The sequence below is a fragment of the Labrus mixtus genome, chromosome 8 (genome assembly GCF_963584025.1).
Source record: "Labrus mixtus chromosome 8, fLabMix1.1, whole genome shotgun sequence".
NCBI lineage: Eukaryota > Metazoa > Chordata > Actinopteri > Labriformes > Labridae > Labrus > Labrus mixtus.
Genome location: NC_083619.1, coordinates 13657904 through 13680313, shown reverse-complemented (window position 1 = coordinate 13680313; position 22410 = coordinate 13657904). Strand labels below are relative to the sequence as shown.

The 22410-nt window shown below is 40.9% G+C and overlaps 1 protein-coding gene across 1 annotated transcript in view; it reads left to right on the top strand.

The window, feature by feature from the left end:
* LOC132979031 (leucine-rich repeat and immunoglobulin-like domain-containing nogo receptor-interacting protein 3) overlaps window positions 1–19243 on the top strand; it is a 42166-nt gene extending 22923 nt beyond the window's left edge. Inside the window, exons 2-4 of the mRNA XM_061044477.1 lie at window positions 8075–8684; window positions 10005–10748; window positions 10931–19243. Of these exons, the coding sequence (XP_060900460.1) occupies window positions 8130–8684; window positions 10005–10748; window positions 10931–11500 (1869 nt within the window). The 5' untranslated portion in view covers window positions 8075–8129 and the 3' untranslated portion in view covers window positions 11501–19243. The remainder of the gene's footprint in view (window positions 1–8074; window positions 8685–10004; window positions 10749–10930) is intronic.
* Window positions 19244–22410: the final 3167 nt, after the last annotated feature.

Sequence of the window (22410 nt, the reverse complement as noted above, 5' to 3'; positions counted from 1 at the left end):
GTAGATATTGAGAAAACAACTGGAAATGACTGGTTGCCATTGGAAAACCATATAAAACAAATGTATGGGTGCATTTAGGACTCAGCAAAAACAAACTTACTAAAAATTATATGTATAATAATCCCTAAGCATTTTATTTCACTTATCTGGAAAAGTCACAAGATTTAAATTATCTATATATTATAATGAGTAACTCTAATACACCTGAAAAACAAGCAGCTGTCAACCTATAGTGTTATAGAGAAGGACAGGACACATACTGGTATATTAAAGGTGTGACATACTGTTTTACTGCAGTGGATATTCATTGATTCATTTCCTCCATGTTTTATGGATTGGCTGCCTGAGACTAATCACTTTGAGTAACTTCTGCTACGCTGAGTGATACACACCAAAGCTATCAGTGTCAGGGGATTTCAGACTCCCTGCTGAGCGCTGCACCCATCACTGAGGTCTCAATGCGGGGGAAGTTCAAAGTGAAAATCTGACAGACGCAAAAACACACACGGATGATTTGACCTTCTGGACTCATCTCCTTTCTAATCCACCAAGCATCGTCTACTTCCAGGACATACACCGACCTGGACAGCTCCTGTCTGAGTGCAGTGACATCATTAATGTGTACATGTGTCTGTGTGTTAGGATGTCATCCAGCAAACAGCCGCTCCAACATTAAAACTATTTTTAGGATAAAGAAAGTTCCAGTTCATGCGTTGTTTGTTGTAGAAGTCATTCCAGGACTTGCAGAGTTTCTTTCCCCCTTAATGAACAAGCAGTACATACTCTGTATTTTTAGTCTAGTGGGGTTTTATCTTGGCTTGTTTTTAGTGTTTGTTTGCTGTGCTGTTTCTTCTCTGTGGCTTTCAGACGTTGTTGTTGTTGTTGCACTGTGAATCCTCTGCTGATGTTCAGTTTGGGTTTACTTTTGGCATTCTTTGAAGATCTTTAAAGAACTGAGGCTGAGAAACAGAGGTTTAGCTTCTTTAACTTGTACAACTGTTTTCTAACTAACTCACAGTGTTGGTGGCGTCTCACTTTTCTGTGCTTCTCAGGAAAGAAGCAGACATGTGTACATCAGCTCTGATAAAATGTCTGAGCTGAGATCCGTGAAGTATTTTGGGGATCACCTGGTTAGAGAAGAAACAGTACAGTAGGATACTGCTCGAGTCAGAAAGAGTCTTTTTTAGTTTAAAAAAAAAGCATCTCTCTTCAAGGAGACATCGACAGCATCAGCAGAGGGGTAACGATAATGAAGACTGTGTGCGTGCGTGTGTTTTGCAGAGTCAAGTTGACAGGAGTGTATGAGAGGATTGAGACTGACAGTGTAGATATGTTTCCTTGCAACCTCAGCTCATCTACTACTTGTGAAAGTGTGTGTGTGTGTGTGTGTGTGTGTGTGTGTGTGTGTGTGTGTTACCTGGGCCCATGTTTATCAAACTTCAAAGAATTGCTATTAATAATTATTTTAGGAGCCACTAGTCTAGGAATGAAAAAAAAAATAAATAAATGTAATTATATCCAAAATCTCACTCACAACTGCAGAGAACCCTAACAGATTGTTGAGGAGTAACTTAATATCAGGATGAACATTTTTATACCTGACACTTATGTACATCACCCACCAGTGATGTTACAGAGTCCTAGAGTACACTCCTTCTTCACTTCAGTAAGGAACAAAGCCAAAAGTTACAATGTTGTTTTGTTTCAAACACATGAGCCATGAGACTTGACCATCAACAAGTAGACTGTACTTCCGTACTTCTGGAAATAAGGTAAAGACAATCTAAGGTTTGTTGGTAAGATGCAGAAAGCCCTCCACAATAGCGAGGAGTCTTCCTCTAACTCTTGGACTTCTCAGTTTCCAGGCAGGTTGTTATCGCAACGAGATTTCTCAAACTTCAGCTTGTTCTCCAGCCATGCATTGATGGTACTCATCGTGGCATCCATGTCCAGAGCAGTGATGACATCATACTTCTTAAAGCCCATCTTCTCCAGCTTCAGTCTGATCTTGGAGCTAAATACAATGAGCAGAAACGTATGATGATGATGATGATGATGATGGTGATGATGATGATGAGTGTAATTTTCTCTAGCTACATCCATGGGCAGCCATCACATTGAAACATTGTTTTCATGCATTTATTGAATACATTGTTAAAATATATTATGTGGAATAGAGACATAATATAATTCCAAATGGAAAAGCTAAAAGATCAATTTCACTTTTGGGAGTTTGAAATACAAGCCTTTGTTTTCATTGGTTTAGAACTAAATACTGCAACATCCATCATATGATGTGATTTGGTCATGCATTTAGTCCCAGGCTTTGTTTTTATTATCTGATTTAAAATAAAAATGCAAAATCTTACACTTGAAATAATCCTATTACTCCCCACATTGACTTCCTGGACAGGTGATGTGATCTCACCCTGAAGTCAGAAGATGAATTTGAGGTGAAATAACTTGTTGCAACGGGTGTTTGTTTTAAACTTAAACTTTAAAATTATATGAATCATTGTCTCAATAGCAAACTTATCATACGTCAGTCCAATGAAACACTACTGTGGCATTCAAGTCAAAGTTTTGTCTTTTTGGTTTTAATCAGCAAAAGGTCAAAGCAGGCAGCCTGTCAGTCTCGATCAGTTCACGCTGGCTGCCTTAGTTACTTAGAGCTGTGAGAGGAAGAGGATGCAGCTACAGTAGGATAGCATTGCACCAAACCCTGTCATAACTATCATGTCTGTTTGAAAACCCAAAACAACTGCAGTGTCCTTCACATTGTTTGCTGCATTGCTGTGAATGATGTCAGTTTGATAATATGAAGTTTTCTCTGTAAATGTAGAGAGCTGTGGGTTGTCACTGGGTGTCACACTGATGATAGGTGTCATTAAGACAAGTGAGCTTTATGAACTTTATCAGTGTTTGAAAACTGTTTGTTGTTCATTCATTTAATTCTCTCAGCGCTTTTTCTGCCTTTTTTCAACATTTCATCTTTGTGTTCCCTCTCCAGGCAGTATACGCCTCTTCATTGCTGCTTCCATTTTCTGCCTAATTATGTTGTAGTTGTTGAACATTTTCCTTCTTTCCATCTTCAAACTTCTGTGATTGGGAATTTTTGTTTTTGCACCAACTTGATGACAATGTGAACATTGTGACTGCTTACTTAAACTGTGATTAGAAGAAACATGTATCAACTTGATTTGACTTTTTAGTCTTACAAAAGAAACTTTTTTGTTGACTTTGACTTGCTAATATTTGTAGTAGATAATTATGAATGACCCAGCTGAGAATTTACAGGCATTAATTAAAACATAAATCTCAGCTTTGAACACATTTATCTCCGTTGTCCTCACTCCTGTACCAGAGGGCTGCTAAGCTGTTCTCAGCCCATGGCAAGAGCTTAAAAATGGAGTGACTAAGCACCAGTTTAATATTGGACTTATAGCTTCTATAAAACCTGTCAGCTTTATTTTGAAAGGCAAAAAATGTGTCAATCGTTTTTTAAAAGCTTCTTTAATAATCTGCTGACTGCTCGTTACATTGTGTCTATTCATGCGTGTGTGTGTGTGTGTGTGTGAGTGTGTGTGTGTGTGTGTGTGTGTGTGTGTGAGTGTGAGTCTGTGTGTGTGTGTGTGTCTGTGTGTGTGTGTGTGTGTGTGTGTGTGTGTGTGTGTGAGTGTGTGTGTGTGTGTGTGTGTGTGTGTGTGTGTGTGTGTGTGTGTGTGAGTGTGAGTCTGTGTGTGTGTGTGTGTCTGTGTGTGTGTGTGTGTGTGTGTGTGTGTGTGAGTCTGTGTGTGTGTGTGTGTGTGTGTGTGTGTGTGTGTGTGTGTGTGTGTGTGTGTGTGTGTGTGAGAGTCTGTGTGTGTGTGTGTGTGTGTGTGTGTGTGTGTGTGTGTGTGTGTGTGTGTGTGTGTGTGTGTGTCTGTGTGTGTGCGTGTGTCTGAGAACTCTTAACAAGAATGGACGCTTGAGTTGAGGAGATCCATGCTCTGCTGGTCAAATATAAAGACATAAAAGCAACCAGTCAACATGCATGACCTATTTACAGTACAGCCCACCGCTACACTAGTACACACTAGACAATGACTTCAGCTTTTTCTTTTTTTTGCTGCTCCACAAATATCTGGGAAGCATCTTTTCATATTGTTGTTAATACAGAATATCCCAAGTATGTAAATCAGGTGCAACAACCTGTGTTTGAAACATCTGCCCCGGGCATTAATGTTGCGCCTCTGAAGGCTGATGATGTTTGCCTGATTGGACAAGGATGTTGTTCCCTAACATCTGCTCATTAGGTCAGTGTCTAAAAGTAAGTTATTTTTAGCTCCTGGGCTGATTTTTGTCTCATTCTCTTCCCTGGACAGCTGGCCTGTTGAAGAATCTGCCTTCTTCACTGTCTGGATAAAGGTGTCAGTGCTGTTGCCTTAACATCTGGTGAACGTCCATTTGTAGCTTGTCATGTGAATTTGGGATCTCAGTGTTTAATTTGGAGTGTTAGCTGTCCAGGTGCAGAAACAAGCTGTGCTACTGACCCCGAGATGTTAAACGTTGACACAAAATAAGGATGTTTTCTTACAGGTTGCTGTAAAAACCACAAGATTGAACAAGCTATCCACAGTAATGACAGTTTTCACATGTGCACTCCTGAAAATACCTATTCAGGAGGACTGCACCTTAAATTCTGCTGACCTGGCTGTTCATATATGCACCTCATGGCGGGAGAGTATCCCTGTCAGACGGGAGGGGGGGGCGGGGGGTCTCCCGAGGCATGACGTGAAAAAACAATATGGAAGGAAGGGATGAAGCAACAGAGTCCGCTATACGATGCTATAATGAGATTATCTGCCTTTATATCACTGCTACTAGAGATAAACAGAACAACAATATCAACAAATGAGCAGAGAGAACATACTAAAGAAAACAGAAAACATAATGCAACAGCTAAATTACGTGCATGGAGATCGTAGCGGTCACCTGCATACAGTCTATGCACCGTGCACCGGTCACAGGATAGAAACGTCAGCACCCCCTCTCACTCGCGCAAGATGAATTATCCGGATAATATCCTGCTGCGTTTTCACATCAGCTACTCAGCCTTCATATGGAAACATTCTAGGGGCTGGCAGGAAAAACTCTGGGTAAAGCCCGAGTGTAGCTGTTCGAGTTCACATATCCAGCTCCTCCAGATATCAGGAGATGTTCAGATTTTCCTTTTCACAAGTGTGAAAGCACTAAGTCAGAGTAAAGGTGTGCTTTTGGTGTACCTGCTCACTGCTCCTTTGGGTCCATGTGTTTGATGAAGCGTGTGTGTGTGTGTGTGTGTGTGTGTGTGTGTGTGTGTGTGTGTGTGTGTGTGTGTTGTAAGAATCCCTACCTGTCCTTGAGTCCAGCAGTGAGGACCTTGTCTAGCTCTATGATGTCAGCTCAATGATTTATGCTACGACTCTGCCACTGACCCGTGGGAAGACTCTCGGGGGGGAGACAGGTTGCATCCATCACACTGCACTAAGAGCAGGGCAGATGTGCATTGACAAACACCCACACACAATATACACTCAGACTATAACAGGACCAAGAGCCCTACTAGTGCCTTTAACACAAAGGTGTATAATCAACTTTTTAGATTGGCATATAAGCATGTTAACATTTGCAGAATAGCAGTAAACACAAATTGCAACATTGGTTTGTAGGTTCTCTATAGTTATTCAACTATTATTTCATAAACAAAAGTACTTTGAAATAGATATATTGATCTTAGAGCTGGACAAGATGTTCTGATGGTTTCACAAAACATCCTCTTGGGACAACGAATCTGTGTACGTTGTGAAAAAGCAACAAGTGTTGTAGATGCCATGGTGTTTCATTTAAATACCTCGGCACAGCCAGCACACCAATGCTAGGTCAAAATGGGTTAACAAGATGGGAATTAACCAATTTTGTCTTCAGTTTCTGCAGAAGCCCCGCATGTTTGAACCCAGAGGGGTTGGTAATGGGCTGATGGTTAAACTGTAGCCCACTTTGGATCATTCAAGTACCTATGTTCACTGTCTAAATGATGTGCCCTTTTCTGAACAAGTGTGTCTTCTGCTTGGTTGCTCATTTGGACCAAAACACCTGCCTACTTTAACACCCACTTGAAACCCACTTAACCTAGTAGAGCCTGTGGTGGCCCCACTGGCTGGGGATAGAGAAACCAAATCTTTAACTTGGGTTGCAAATAAAAAAATCGCAAATAAAACATTCCCATCTGTAAAAAACAATCATGCACGCGTGTCTAAACATCTTAACCGTAGTGCAGCGGAACCATTATTGTGTCAGTGCCACAAAACTCACCCGTTTGCTGAAGGGAAGCAGGTGTTTATTTTGTTTGATATCACCTGTTTGATAAATAGCTCGTTATGCAGAACATCTGTACGATCATGTTTGTTTTTCACATCTCTGCGTTACTACTCTATTCCACAGAGACGCTGAGGTTTGCTGCTGTGTTGTTGTGGTCATGGTGAGCTGTTGCTGGTTGACAGTGCGAGGCTGGGTTGCTGCTGAGAACTGGGTCAGTTTGTGCAGAAGTGTGCACAGCAGCCTCTCAGTGCCTGTGTTTTGTCTTCCACTGAAAGGGAAAATTGGGCCAGATTTGAACCAGATCCTTCAGATACGTGATCTGTAAACAGAGTTTTTTTCAGGCCAGTCACAAATGGTGAGACTTATCCACCCTGGAGCTTAGTGGATGAGACACACTCTCCAGGGGTTTTTTTTTTACTGCAGTGTTGAGTTTTTGTGTGTGTGTGTGAGATCATGTGTGGAAAATGTACCAGTGTCTTGCATGTGTGCAAAGACTTTGTCAGCCATCATTTGAATTTAGCTTAAATCCCATTTTATCCAGTTTGATCCCATGGATGTCAACAAACTGAAGTGGTCAGATTTCATTAGGTGTTCAGAGGGGCTGTTTTCAAAATACAACTTGCTAGAAAGAGACTTGAGTTAAAGCTTGGAAGGAGAGGCAGACCGATGACTTTTAGCTCTTCAACAGTTTGATTTTTCATCTGAATACTGTCCAGTAAGCAAAGACCTACACATATATTAATAATCTTTTGGCCCTGCATTATCGACCATCAGCTTCAGAGTACATTTTCATATTGTTTTCCCTGGGCATGATAATATAGAATTATTTCTTATTTCAACTTCTCCCAAAACACAAAATAAGCAATTGGTCAAAAGTTTAACGTCTTTGGTTGCTGTTAAGTATTTCTGTGTGTCGTTTTTTCAGACTCTTGTGCAGCATTTTATTCGAATAAGAAAGTTTTCATAGAGTTTCCATCTAACTAAATGAACACTGAGTTGTGTTCCAGATCTAATGCCAGGTGCCCTTTGACTGTCGTCTAGTTGAAAACAGTGTGTGGGAGAGATGACAGTTTGCCTGAAGGAATGGTGAAAGCACAAGTGATTCATCTCATCTTTGTGCTCCCATAAATGATTTTTAATTCATCCCCTGCAAAATGCCACGTCCTACGCATACATGCATCAACACACACCTGATCAAACACATTATATGACTCTTTCTCCTCACATTTCATAGGCATGGCTTGCGTGGCTTCCAGGCATAGCGTGATTGTTGTCTGTTCATGTGGGGTGATAATAAATTCATTGTGTTTGTCAAAATGGAGCAGACGGTCTCAGTGCGGCAAGGAGAACTGAGTAGATGCAACATGAATGAATCAGGCTGAAGCAAGAAGCTGCCTCACATGTCTCCCCATGTCCCAGTTCTCTAACTGAAACCGTAGATGAATAAGTAAAAAGACAAATTATCTTAAATATCTTACAAGGAGCCCTGTTCCTGTAATGGAGTCTCGTCAGTTTTACTTTAACGTCAAGTCATGATATCTCTCAAATCTCCATCTCTTAATATTACTTAAACTGCAGGAGGCATGGATAATTAAAATTTTATTAGCTTGGGAGATGAGACACGATAGGCTCCGTCTTGCTTTATTAAATCCTTTTTTGTATCATGTTCATGTTTTTTTTACTCTCTCTCTCGGCTTCAATCTTATTCCTGTCTTCCTTCTGTCTTGTCTTGCAGGTACATGGTGCACTGACTCTGCCTGCAACAGGCGAGGAGTCAGAGGACGAGGGCCATGTTTGGCTCTCCTGGCCCTGGTGGGCATGCCTCAGTGCCATGGCTGAGGGTGTGGAGATGGGTACTGGGTGCTTGTCTGGTTGCCATAATAACCTTGACGCTGCCAGGAAGTAGCCAGGCCTGTCCCCCGCGGTGTGAATGCTCGGCTCAGCTGAGGTCAGTGTCGTGCCAGCGGAGGAGGCTCACCAACATACCAGAGGGCATTCCCACCGAGACACAACTTCTGGACCTCAGCAAGAACCGGCTGCGCTGGGTGCAAGCAGGTGACCTGGCACCGTACCCGCGCCTGGAGGAGGTGGATCTCAGTGAGAACTTCATCGCCACATTAGAGCCCAATGCCTTTGCCCCCCTTCAGAGTCTTAAAGTGCTGAAGTTGAGGGGGAACCAGCTTAAGCTAGTGCCCATGGGGGCTTTCGCAAAGCTTGGCAATCTGACCAGCCTGGACCTCAGCGAGAACAAGATGGTGATTTTATTGGATTACACCTTCCAGGATCTGAAGAGTTTGAAACATTTGGAGGTGGGAGACAACGACCTGGTTTACATATCCCACAAGGTAAGCTCTCCAACGTCTGGTCTTTGCTTAGACTCTTTTACTCTTTTTAAAAATCCCAAAGGATCACAGTTTCATATTGATAGTAGTGGAATACATTCAGTGGTTTTGATAAGGGGTGATGCCAAGAAGCTAATTGCCAAACACAGTTCTTGTAGCAATGCCTGGCTTGGCCCAGAAGTGTGCAGCTCAACATTTTGGGAATAAGCTTAATAAACTTTCTTGCCAAATTGGATGAGAGGATTGATAGTCTGATTTCTGTTCATCAAGTTTCAGCCATCAGCAGTATCTGGTAACAACTAACCTTTCTCTGTCCGCCTTCCAGCTCCTCTTTACTCACTAATGAACATGATCTATTTTGTTTAATCTGTACAAAAGCTGAAGGATAAGAAAATGACAAATTGAGGCTTATTAGAGGGATTTGTACAGGATTGATTTTCTGGCCTTTCAATGCTACTTTATGCTAAGCTAAGCTGTAGACTCATATTTAGAGGAGATGGATGATTTGGTAAAAAATTTTAAGAATAGAGCAAGACAGAACCTGTATCAAATAATTCCAATTTGTCTTGACCTTTTAAATCTCTAAAGCACAGGTAGCTTGATGGTTGGTGCATGCGCCCCATGTGGAGAGGCTGTGGTCCTCCAGACAGGCGGCCCGGGTTTAGGTCCGACCTGTGTCTTTCCCCACTCTCATTCTCCCCCATTTCTGACTCCATCCACTGTGCTATCTCAAAATAAAGGCATAAAGGCCCCAAAAAATCTCTCAAGCATGTGTATTTTGGACAAGAGGAGAAGGTGTTTTTTTGGCACGTTTCCCCATAGTCAAGGTTCCAGTGACTAGTAAAATTTAAAACAGAAAAAAGACATAAAAGGCAAAAATATACTTCAATCAATAAACTCTGCAACTCTATGTTTACTGATGGTGATGATGCATGCTGTTTCTTTCTTATGTAAGGGTTTAAAAATTCTCAGAAGAACTTTTTGTCCCCCCTGTGGAAAAAGCATCACGTCTTTCTCTTTGCTGGTCTTGTCCTGTATACGCATGGACGGTGTTTTCTGACATAAAATCTCATCCTGCTTTCTTCAACAGTCAAATGTTTAATTCATTGTGAATATTTTTGTGTAAATTGTAAATTAGAAAAAGCTGTTTGTTCAGGATGTTGTAAAACGTCTTTTGACACCTACCCGGCAGCTGTGGTTCCAGGCATTAAAATGTATAAATAAATAAAAAGTATCTTTTGCTTTTGTAGATCATGTGTGTTTCATGACCAGCTGAAAACTTCTCAAAGGAGCTTTAAAACACACTTTTTTTTTGACTCCCAGGCATTCTCTGGGCTGCTGGGGCTTGAAGACCTCACAATAGAGCGGTGCAACCTGACATCCATCTCAGGTCAGACCCTGTCTTACCTCCGCAGCCTGGTCACCCTTCGCCTCCGTCACCTCAGCATCACTGCACTGGAGGACCAAAACTTCCGCAAACTCTCCAACCTACGAGGTCTGGATATCGATCACTGGCCATACCTGGAGTACGTCTCCCCCCTAAGTTTCCAGGGTCTGGACCTCCACTGGCTCTCCATCACCAACACCAACATCACCTCGGTCCCCTCAGCTTCATTCAAAAACATGGTGCACCTCACCCATCTCAACCTGTCATACAACCCCATCACCACACTAGAGCCCTGGGCCTTCAAGGACCTGCTGAGGCTGAAGGAGCTCATCATGGTGAATACGGGCTTGGTGGCTGTGGAGCTCCACGCCCTCGGAGGCCTCCGACAGATTCGGGTCCTCAACTTCTCCTCCAACGACTTGCAGACTCTCGAAGAGGGCTCCTTCCACTCTGTCAACAGTCTGGAGACCCTCAGAGTGGACGGGAACCCCCTGATGTGTGACTGCCGTCTGTTGTGGATCCTGCAGAGACGCAAGACCCTCAACTTTGACGGCAGAGTGCCGGTGTGTGCAGGGCCGGTGGAGGTGCAGGGGGTCAGCCTCAGCGCCTTCACCGACTCTGCACTCTTCGATCACTTTACATGCCAGAAACCTAAAATTCGCAACCGCAAGATGCAACAGGTAATTCATTTGATTACATTTGATTTACAAAATAAATCCAGTTTTTTTTTTATACTAATGATTTTCTAACTGTTCATCACAAACACAAAAGGTATAATATTTGCTTAAAAAAATACATGTTGGGTTTTCCTGACTCTCCTGTATTTATTAGTCCATGCACTCCTTTCCTCCACCTCCCGCAGGTAATCGCTCGTGAGGGCCAGCCGGTGAATTTTCTGTGTCGAGCTGAAGGAGACCCTGCTCCTGCTATTATCTGGATTTCCCCACAGCGCAGGCGGATCACAACCAAGAGTTCAGGGCGCATTATCGTTCTCCCTAGTGGCACCCTGGAGATCCGCTACGCCCAGCTTACTGACAGTGGGACATATATCTGCATCGCCAGTAATGCCGGAGGTAATGACACCTACTTTGCCACGCTCACAGTGCGTGGCCAGCCACTAGATCCTGCCTCGGCCTTCTTTCTCAACCGCTCGCTGTACAGTGGAGAATTCTTCAACGACACAAATTTGAACAGCACACGAGTTTTCCTCAAGTTTACCTTGGACCTGACCACCATCTTGGTCTCCACGGCAATGGGTTGCATCACCTTCCTGGGGGTGGTCCTCTTCTGTTTCCTGCTGTTGTTCGTGTGGAGCCGGGGACGCGGCCAACGCAAGAACAACTTCACAGTGGAGTACTCTTTCCGGAAATCTGAACCCGTCACTGGCAGTTCCTCTGGAGGGACCAGGAAGTTCAACATGAAGATGATATGAAACAACGCAGCCAGGGGTCCCTCGGGGGAGGCATGAGCACGTCTTAAAAACGTGTTAGACACGCAAACACACACAGCCATTGACTCGCAAAGAAGTTTGAAAGCATATTATCAGATCTGGTCTTTGGCTCTATTTAAAATTGAGCGCCCTCATCAAAAGTGTGGCCATGACACAATTTGGTTTGATTTGTGTAGAAAAACAAAATTACCCTGATCTCTCTGCCTCTCAGTGGTTTCATTCAGCTTTTGTTGAAAGGCATGTTTGAAGGACACTGAAGGTTTGAAAGCAATTTTGTCATCTATGTTTGATACATTAAACATTCAGAAATTGGCATTACATAGCTGTTAAATAGTGGAGAGGATAAAAAAGACTTCTCTTTCACTTAGATTTCCATTTGACTGAATTCAGGGATTTTAAAGATATGTGCTACAGGGAGAACTGACTACTATTCAGTTATAGAAATTGTAGAGATGCTCTACAAAAGTATGCCTTGTTAAGAATAATGCATGTAGAACTGCAGTTAAGAGTTAAGTTGTAAATTTAATCCACTGAATAAAACAAATTGCTCTGAAAGACAGTTTGAAGGTGTTTTTCTCTAGAGCCGATAACAGCTAACTTGATCTTTCCTGACCACGGCTGAACATTGAGCATGGTTTTAATTTGATTTAATGAGCTAAAGCTGAATGGATGTAATACAACATCTCAAAAGTAATTACTGATTTGGACAATTCACTTAAGTAACAAAGACACAAAAAGAACATGATTTGGCCTTTTCTTCTTTGTGAGATTTTTGCGACATTAGCTGTGTGAGTTTGGGACGAGCACACCGGCCAAGAGTTGCTGTGGTTGCCCGTGGGCCAGAGGGTTTGGTTAGGAAGTCAAGCCCTCAGAACATGGGCTGCCACAGTAACCATAGCAACCAACACAAGGGAGAGCAAGGGTAACAAGGCGGGAGGCCACAGGAGGTTGGCTGGTTAGAAGGGGACGAGTGGGTGGTCAATGTGACCTCTCTGTCCTCTCTGCACCAGAAGTCCGTTCGTTCATGAGCAGGACTGGGTGGACCTGCCAGCTTCCAACCTTCGTCCCTGCTCTTTCATGTGTTGGTAGACTCCTGACCTTCCCAGCGCTGCCAGGGGGGAGCAGCCTGGAGGGTTTGGTCATACGCAGAGGCAGACAGAGGACACAAACACATCATTTTAGTCGTGGAAAAACACACATGAATACACATGTTAAGCACCTTTTCTCAGGAAAAGTAAAATAACTACCATCCATATTGACTGTACCACACATAAATGTTTAAAATCTAACATTCCAGCAATACTTTATGTAGAGCCATAAAGCCAATATTCCTTCTCTGATAGAGAACTGATGTAAATGTCTGACTGAAGAAATGAAGCCATAGTATGTGTTGGTTGTTTTTTATACAGTAGCGTGTGCATGACTCTGTGCATAATAACAATTATTCCTACTGCCATCTTACAAGCTGTCGTGATGATCAAACGACCATCTGCTGTCACTGTGCTTGCATAAAGTTGCAACCAGAACACACACGAACACACACACACAAAACACACACATAAAACACACACAGGTATAACCACATCATTGTTCTTTGGATTGATAGAAACACCGAACTCGGTTACACATGAATGAACATACAAATTGATAAAACACCACCACCACCACGATGATGCTCTCGCTCTCTCTCTGTCTGTCTCTGAGATGGTCGGTGTGCGATGTCTCTGCCCCCCTAGCCCAGTGCATCCCCCCCTCCTCAGCCCCACTTCCCCCATACACACCTACCCCCACTGGGTCCTCCTTTGGGAGGGGTCCTTGGCTGGAGATCGCAGAATCAAATGTAAATGAAGTCGTGTTAACCCTACCCACGCCATGTGCATCGTATAGTGGAGAGTAGTACTGTGGTTTAAAAAAAGAAAACAACAAAGTAATTTCTTTGAAGTGTTATGTTGACTCTTGTTTGTCCTCCATTTTCATTTCCTTTAGTTGTTGTTGTCTGTGACCTTTTGGCTGTTTACCATTTTAAAATGATTTGTCCTCCATGTGGGACTGTTCTGATCTCAGCACCTAATAACATTCCCAAACACCAGACACCAGTGAGCCTGTTCGATATCACTGTGCATGTCAACTGAAACCAGGCAGAGTAATGCTTGACTGAGAAACAACAATCATCATATAAAGCAGTGATTTCTAATCTTGTATTTTTATGTCCCAAGTTGGTCAACTAGCTATGTAGGAACACTTCTTTCATGGGTTACCTTCTTATTAAATACTTCATAGTTTCACTTCAGACATTTAATCATAGCCTTGTTGACATAACTTTTTCATTGAATAGAGATTTATGCATCTCTGAATTCAACCTGACTTTACCACACAAACACAGAGAGAGGTCTTGACGCCTCTGGAAAATTTGGCTTGAAATAGCAAAGTAGTTAAAAAACAATCCGGTTTGTAAAGACCATGTCTCAGGCCTGTACTGGTGTGGCCGATTATATTGAGTTTGACATCTCCATGACTTCCCGGCTATTTGGTTGTGAATTATTTGTTCCAAAATGCGTTGTTCTAAAAGCAATGAGTGCAAAACTAAACTGAACTGAACTGCATGATTTACTGACACTTTACTCAGTGTAAGCTCATATATAACAAAGTCATACCTAGATTTACAGAGGCTACCAATAGACTAACCATTCTTAGATTGTTTGGCCACTTAAATGGATATTCTAAAGCTTTAGGTGCTCTGTTTATGTGGTAATGTGACTGCACACCAGAAACCCTTAGAGATTTCCCAGGAATGGATTTCAAAATAATTTAATTTTTTATTTTTGTGCCACAGTCACTCTTTTAAGACTTTTTAAAAACTTTGTTTATTGAGTTCCTAAATGCTTTCTAAAACTATTAAAACCTGGTGCAAGTGCTTAAGATTCTTAAATCTGAAATTCATTACCTTAAAATGTAAGCTTTCACACACACACACACAATATTTTTTGTCACAAATCTGTAAGTTATATTTAGTAACTTTTACACTTACTGCTGGGTTACTCTGTTGATATTTAAGTTTTAACCTGATTAACTGATTTGTGACATCACAAAGGGCAGTAACCCCTCCTCCAGGTGGGTGACACTCCCACAGCTAGATGGTAGTTCTGCCATCTGAGTCCGCCTTCTCACCATCAACAGTTTGGCATGGTGCAAGAAAGCCCGAGCCACCCAAGCCCTTACCCCTTACAGAGGGGGCGTGGTCAAACACAGCTCATTTGAATTGAAGCTATTGACACAGAAACAATCTGTTCTGAGCGGGGCAGAAATAGAGAGGTTTATAGGTATGATTAAATACAGGATCAGAGTGGATTTTTAGGAAGAAACCCCACAGACATGTTTTGGGGAGCTCTGAGGCTTCTCTAAACTTGTTGAAAATTAGGATAATATGTGACCTTTAATGTGTGTAAAACTGCAAAAAAAATTAATAAAAAATAGCTTTGAACAGAAGCAATGTGCAACAGAAACAATAATTGCTATTTAGCCAGGACAGATAACATTAGGTTTGAACATATTCATGATTAACAAAGTACTTCAGGATATACTAATACCTGGTACCAATCAAGTTAGTTTGTTATTGTTCCATTATTTCAGGACAAACTCGTGAATTTAGGAACCGTTCTAAACACATGCACCTCCTAAAATGTAGAATGACATTAAGTAGTAATTGTCCCCAGGTAAGAGTGGACTACAAACCATAAAATCTTTTGCAAAATACATCCTGCAAACTCCATTTTGGCTCCTCATTCTGGAAGATGAAACCACAGCTTTGTGTCAGGATTAATAACTGAACAGCTGTTAAAGATTCATGAGTCCGAATGAGAATAGATGAACAAATTGGCCTGGTTTCACACCGCCCTTCACAGCATCAGCGGCCATTTCTGTGTTGAGAACAGGACATCGCCTTCATGGACGTTTCTCTCCCTTAGCCAACCCTTTTGTGTTTTCATTGCCCTGTATTTCATAGTGAAAACTAGGTTTTAGAAGACAGTGAGAATGTCTGTAGTGATTGTCGATGGTGTTATTGTGCAAACATCATTCACAAATGTAAGCGTAGATGAAGATGTGTTTCATTTTATAATCTTCTTCCCCTTCTCCCTCGCTTCACCCTGCTCTTTCACTCTCCCTGTTCCCTATCTTCTGAACATTTCCGACCCCTGTTGTCCCTGTTCACAGTATTAGGCTGGAATATGGTTGTGCGGTAGTAGACACGTGTTCTGTCTGGTCGGTGAGTCTGTGCTGTGGTGTTATGATTTGCTGCTCCTCATGATTCCAACGTAACACGGAGCAGCGGTTGGATCAGTGGAGTCAAAAGATGAAAGGGGTGACCCAGGTTCCCTCAATAAAAAACATTAAAACATCGGTTCCCATTTCACAACCTACTCATTCCCGGAGAACAGTTTCTAGGACTTTCTCTCTCTGCTCAGTGCCGCTCTGGATTTGAAAACTCTTGAACTGTACTGTATGTATTTTCTCTCATGACATCTTGTCACTTTTTAACTCAGAAATGTAGAAAAGGGGGGTTGGTGTTCTGCTGTGATACCATGACTTTGAGCCTCACTTCTGCCTACTGTGGTATACTGATTCTTTTTTGACAAGGATTAGCATCAAAGCAGTCCATTCCCTGAAAACTAACATTTTTTTATGTTGAAAACAAGCACTTGTATCATTGAAGCCTTTCAAGTCGTTGAGAGCCAGAGGAACTCATTTGGCTTCAGGCTACTTGCTTTAGATTAAATGTTCTCCCACTAAAGGTTTAGGAATACATCGAACATTTCAATGGTTCAAACTGTCACTTAGCCAAACAACTATTCAGCAGCTCCCTTTTTTTTTTTTTTTTTTTTTTTTTTACGGAAAGTGCCAGTACACACAGCTTTGTAGCCAAGCCATCGCCTCCGTCTGGCAGACAGACTCTCGCATTAGCAGTGGAGCTGAGCTTGATTCATCTTCTCTGCTGTTGTACTTGAGAATCTAGGCTGAGCGTTCCCCCGCTCCCTCCTCCAGTTTGTCCTTGCCTCGGGTTGGTGTACTGTAGTCTAGACGCCCCATTTACAATAGCAGCAGCAGCAACAACCTCACAATTAGGAATCTTTTTGGGAGCTCTTCAAAGACACAGCCCCAAAACGGACAAACCCTAAGAGACAAATAAACATGACGTTATAACCAGCCAAGCTTAAATTATCTACGGTTTAGATTTTATTTTATTGTTTAAATTAAAGTCTAAATTAAACTTTGCTTGTATTATTAGCAGAGAAAGAACAGCTTTAGTCTAACATTTAAGGCTTCATTTTGGCAGTCATGTTTTCCTGTCATTTCTGACTCTACATTAGCTCTAAATGAATCCATCTCCTACTCCATATTCTGCAGCTGCTGTTGTGATTGGATTAGACCCGAGTTGAATTATCAGAGTCGGGAGGAGCAGTGATGGGGTGACTGCGGAGTGAGCTTGGCTGATTGGGTAATTACGTGGCTTATTAGTACCGTTTCCATAGCAGACCTCTCAGAACATTCTGCTATTCAAATACTTTTTTACATTTTTTATTTAACCAATTTGCATAAACGTCAGCTTGAAACGTAACCTATGATGGTATCTCTAATTGGACAAATAGATGGTTCTTCAAAACAGTTGTTCATTAGCTGATATTTTGTAATAATTAGACACGTAGCAGAGCATTGCTGAAGGATTGTTTAAAGCACCTTGGACAGACAACCACTTTATCTTAACCTTGACCAGACAATAGCAAGTGTCCCCCTTCTCTATGTAACACTACTGACCCCAAGTGGTCAGTGATAGTAACAGCAACAAATACAACCATTCTGTTGACGCTCTTGTATGTGGTGGGAAAATAAAAAACAGCAGCTCTGGATGTCACACAGTCAAACCCTGAGGAGAGCATATTGACTGTTAGTTTCATAAGTCAGTGCTTCACTGATTTTCTTATAGCCATAGTGTGACCTCCTTTACACTCTAGTTGTCATGGGGTTCTCATGAGAGACCTCTATCTGATCAAAAGCAACAGTTCTGAGTTTGTTTTCTGGGACTCAGTCTGTAGGTTAGAAAAATACTTTCTGACGCCCCTCGCCAGTTTCACCAACATCACATGAAACAATTTTAAAAAAACGATAACGTGTCACAGTTTTTTGCTGTAATTGACTGGGAGCTAATCAGTTGTTTCCTCTCTAGAGAAAAAAAAACATGTTTTCTTTTGGTCTTAGCAGGTTTAATCTATGCATGCCTTTTGTAAACAGTGATTGGTCTTGCCAAACTCTCACCTACACTTGTACAGAGAGCTATGGGTGCCAATGTTGCTGGCCATGGGACTGGCTGAAACAAACTCACAAAATGTTCTTGTTATATATATATATATATATATATATATATATATATATATATACACTGTATACATATATATACTGTATACATATATATATTTATATACTCTAAAGCAAACAGTACCTGCACCTGCATTCCCGGATACTAAAAAGAGCTTGCGTCTTGCATAAGAAGCCTTTGTTTACTTGGGATGATTGTACTTTTACTCATATCTATCCAAACACACAGAGAATCAGATGAGATGTACCGGTAGATACAATCATTAATATTCCAAGCAGGATGGTGGGACTGATCAATGCTGTATAGGGATAGGATTATTAATGGCATACTTCCATTGATCTATCTTATACCTTGTCGCTCTCCCACAATCCCTCTGGAGTAGGGGGAGGCGTACAGGGCACTTTCAGACCTGGCTGGCACCCATTCCTGGGTTTCCACATTACCTATTAAAATGATATCCTTTTTTAAGAACGAGATGGTGCCAAATTTTGACAGATTTTTTTCCAGGTCTGAACTAATGTAACGCTCTTGTACCTCCCCCACTCTTAAGAGGAAGCTTTCCTTGGTTTAGTTCTGTATTTGTAGGAGCTCTCTAATGGAAAACACTAAATTTGATGTTTTGAATTTGGCTGGGGTATACTTATGCTCTTCTCTCTTTCTCATTCTCTCACTTCTCTCTCTCTCTCTCTCTCTCTCTCTCTCTCTCTCTCTCTCTCTCTGTCTCTTCTCTATTAACCTGGCACCAACCTCGTAAAACATTTTTCATTGTAGTATTTGGACTAATCTATATTCTTTACTTGTTAAGACTGTCGTGAAACACTTCTGAAACCTAGGAATGGGTGCTGAGTGCTCCATTAAATGCAGAACTACCATAAAGATAGGTTGTACAGCTTGTCTGATTCTATGGTGTGTGATCAGATCAATCATGAAAGCATATGGCTTGCTCTCAATAGAGACTGTTATACAGTTAGTACCAAATTGATTTATTGCATTTGTATTTGCACCATATGGATCGTTGGATGTGAAGAACAGAAATTGTACATATTAGATCTTTTAGCCATATCATGTCATCTAATCTGTAGACCTCCTTGCCATGTCTGACAGAGGAAAATGACTGTTGAACTGTAAATAGTGTAGGTATAGTAATATAGGATATAAGTGCTGTTTCTTTTCTTCAGGGATCGCCCATGTTTTGCTCAGTCCCATGGCTGCTTGGTCTCAGAGGGAAGGACGGGACAATGTACTTGTCAATAAAAAACACGAGTTGTTTTTTTTATTTCTATGTATGTTTTATAAACTGTCTGTCTTGTAAATGAACTCCTTTTCGTCATAAAAGCATGATGTGACTGTCGAAAGTGTCCTGTGTCTCTTCTTGTTACCTGTATGTGTCACCTGAATTAATATTAGAAAAAGGTTTTACATTACAAAACAATGCACACAAAAGCCTAATAAGGGCCAATATGGTTAAATATTCTTTTCAAAATACATCATCAACCTGTAACTGATGCTGTAACAGCTTCAATGTAAGGTGCATGTTTGAAGATAAATAATAATGATAATAATACATTTCCTTAGTATAATGCTTTTCCAAACACTCAAAGTCTTAATAGTATGTCTTTAATTTGGCTGTATATAAGCACATAGTTATATTGAGACAAAACAAAACATCTATTATTTGTCCACTTACAAATAAGACTTTATGATATACTAAATCTTATTCAAATAAACAGTGTCACAAGTCCCTCTAACCAGTGTGTTTTAAAACAGTAACATGCACTATATGTATAAATAAGGGGTCCATAAAAGTGACAAGCCCACAGAGTTATCACCCTGCTGCGATATGAAGCCAGCAACTTTACTGATTTAGTTTTACTCACCCTGCATTTTACTCCCAAGAAGGGGTGTAGCTCTGAGAAAAACCCTCTCAAAACAAAATGGCAAACAAAGTAAACAGCTTTAAGGTGATAGTAATGAGGGTTTAGCAGCCAGAGGCAGATGTTTTCTCTGTTGCCAATGGAGACCAAAACCCTGAGCTCAAAGAGCATCTATATTTGATTTCATAGGGCCTGAAATGACTCCAAATGTATTATTACATTTCTCCATAAATATAGGCCAATGTTTTCAAGCAAGTTCACCATATTTATTGATTGTTATGGGCACATGTTTTTCCGTTCCCCATGTGGCTTAAAATAAATACTCATCTGTAGGCCTCACCTTGACCAACATTGCCAGACACAAATGCAATTTTGTCTGGAAATTTTTAGTTTCTAAGATGTTCCACCAATGTACACTAACTGAAATGTCTGTGGAAATAACAACAAATTAGAGAAAGAAAAGACAGGAAATGTAGCTGTAATGATTGAACTGGGATCAAACTTTATATGTATATCACTTCATGACACTATCTAAAGGTTTTTAAAAAAATAGCTTCCAAAAGAGTGATGATTAATTTATAGTGCATAATACTGTTTTTAATTGAGTAGGCTCGAATAGATTTGGAACAAGTTTCTACTTGCCACAGCAAGAAAATCACAAGTGCTCAATTTAAGTATCCCTAAGCTATGACAGTGAGCACAACCCAGTCTGGTGAGCAAACATGAACAGAACCAGGACCCTGAAACTACCAGCAAAATGGAATTCAGCCATCATTCAATTATTGTATAATTTATACCATAGCTTTTTCTTCAAAGATGTTTAAGATATTTATTAATCAATTGTCAAACACTTTGTGTGTCCAAACATAAGCCTTAAATCACACTTAATTTGGAAGTAGCCTAGTAGAAAACTGGGTGGACATGAAGAACAATGTTTTTTGTTGTGTTTTATTTTTTTAAGAGCTTAAAATAAACACATCGGCCTAAGGGCGTTTCCCCCATGAATTAGGCTATGTTGGGAGTGAACATCCCTAGACTGAAGGGTTAACTTTGATCAAATTCCTTCTTTTTTTAAACCATTAAGTAATCGACCTTTTTTATTTTTTTAAATCATCAATTAATTTCAAAGGCATTGTTTTTAGGATGTGTGACTACTTTCCCCATGATGACTAAATATAGGTTAGTGCTTTTAATCTGAAAGGGAAATGCCGGTAGGAGAAAAAAAAAGTGGGAAATGGTTAATCACAGGTGAGTCCTATAAAACGGAGGAAAGTACCTTACTTTTTTTAGTTAACAACAAAGCTGAGAACTATGCAGGGTTTTTTAATGTCGGTAGGCTACTTTATTGTGTCTTGAATGCTTTTTTAGTGACTAACTTTTAACGTTTTAATTTTGTGCTTCTAGTTTGAGTTTGAATGTGTGTTAGCTCTAATACATTAACGTAGTCATGACAACAAACAGCAGCTTGGCTTTATAGCAGGTCTAATGTACCGAGGACATGCTATTACAGTGTGAATTGTGTATCCACGGTGTAGGGAAAAGTATGCGTAGTTTAACATGCATGTTACGTCTATATGGTCAGATAACGTGACTCAATTTAGTATTAGACAATCTTCAAGCATTTATATATTTTACAAGGGTAGATAACGGTAGTGATTGGTTCTCTCTGTCCTTGACATATTCACGAAGCACTTCACATTAAAGGGTTATGATGAATCTTCAGAGTTAGACCATCATTCAGCCAGGCAGGGAAGCTTTAGATATGTTGAAATGAATTAAACAACTTTTATGAGAAAATAAATGGTTAAAAAAATAAGAGCATCATAATTTATTTTTATGCTTTGAATTCTGTGTGGAAAAGGATCCAAGAGTGCTTTGAGGATAACTCAGTATTCAGTATTCATAGTTTTCTCTTACACCACTAGATGGCAACAGAGCATTAAAGTAAGAAAGTATCAAAGAAAAAAAAAAGAAAAGCCAGTGAGCCAATTGCTTGTTTCTTTATTTGTTTTTGTCAAACACAAAATTTACCCATACTGGTTTTCACTTGGTGTAGTATTTGTTCCAGTTATATTACTTGAGTCTCCCTCCACAGGCTGAAGGCAGACCAACGTGACTGACAGTCCCGCTGTGTTTATAGGAGATGAAGATCAGAAGAAAGGCTCTCTGGGAGATGATTATGTGTGTGCGCACGTACTGTTCACGTGTGTGCAGGCATTTGATCAACATCTTCGATTGGATGTCCACTTAACAAGTCAAATCTCCCCCTGACCACCACCACCTCCATTGTAGCCGGGGGAGGGTCCTTGGTGCCTCGGTCCCCACCGTAAAGGTCACACTGCAGAGGTTAAAGGTGACCACACACACATACACTAGTTCTCCAAGAGCCATCCCTCCTCTTCTTCCCCCATCTCTGCTGTCCAGTCAGTTTCTCTGCCCTCCTCCATCACTCTCTTTCTCTCTCCTTCCTTCTTTTTTTTGTCTCTGCTCTATTTGAAATTGATTGTCTTCTACCATCACAAAGACACTTGGTTCTGATTGATTGATTGGTTCAAGGAGAGGGAGAGAACATCGACACTGGGGTTTCAAGAGCTATGAGGTCTGTCTAAAGGAAACAAGAAAATGACAGCATTTGGATGCACTGGAAG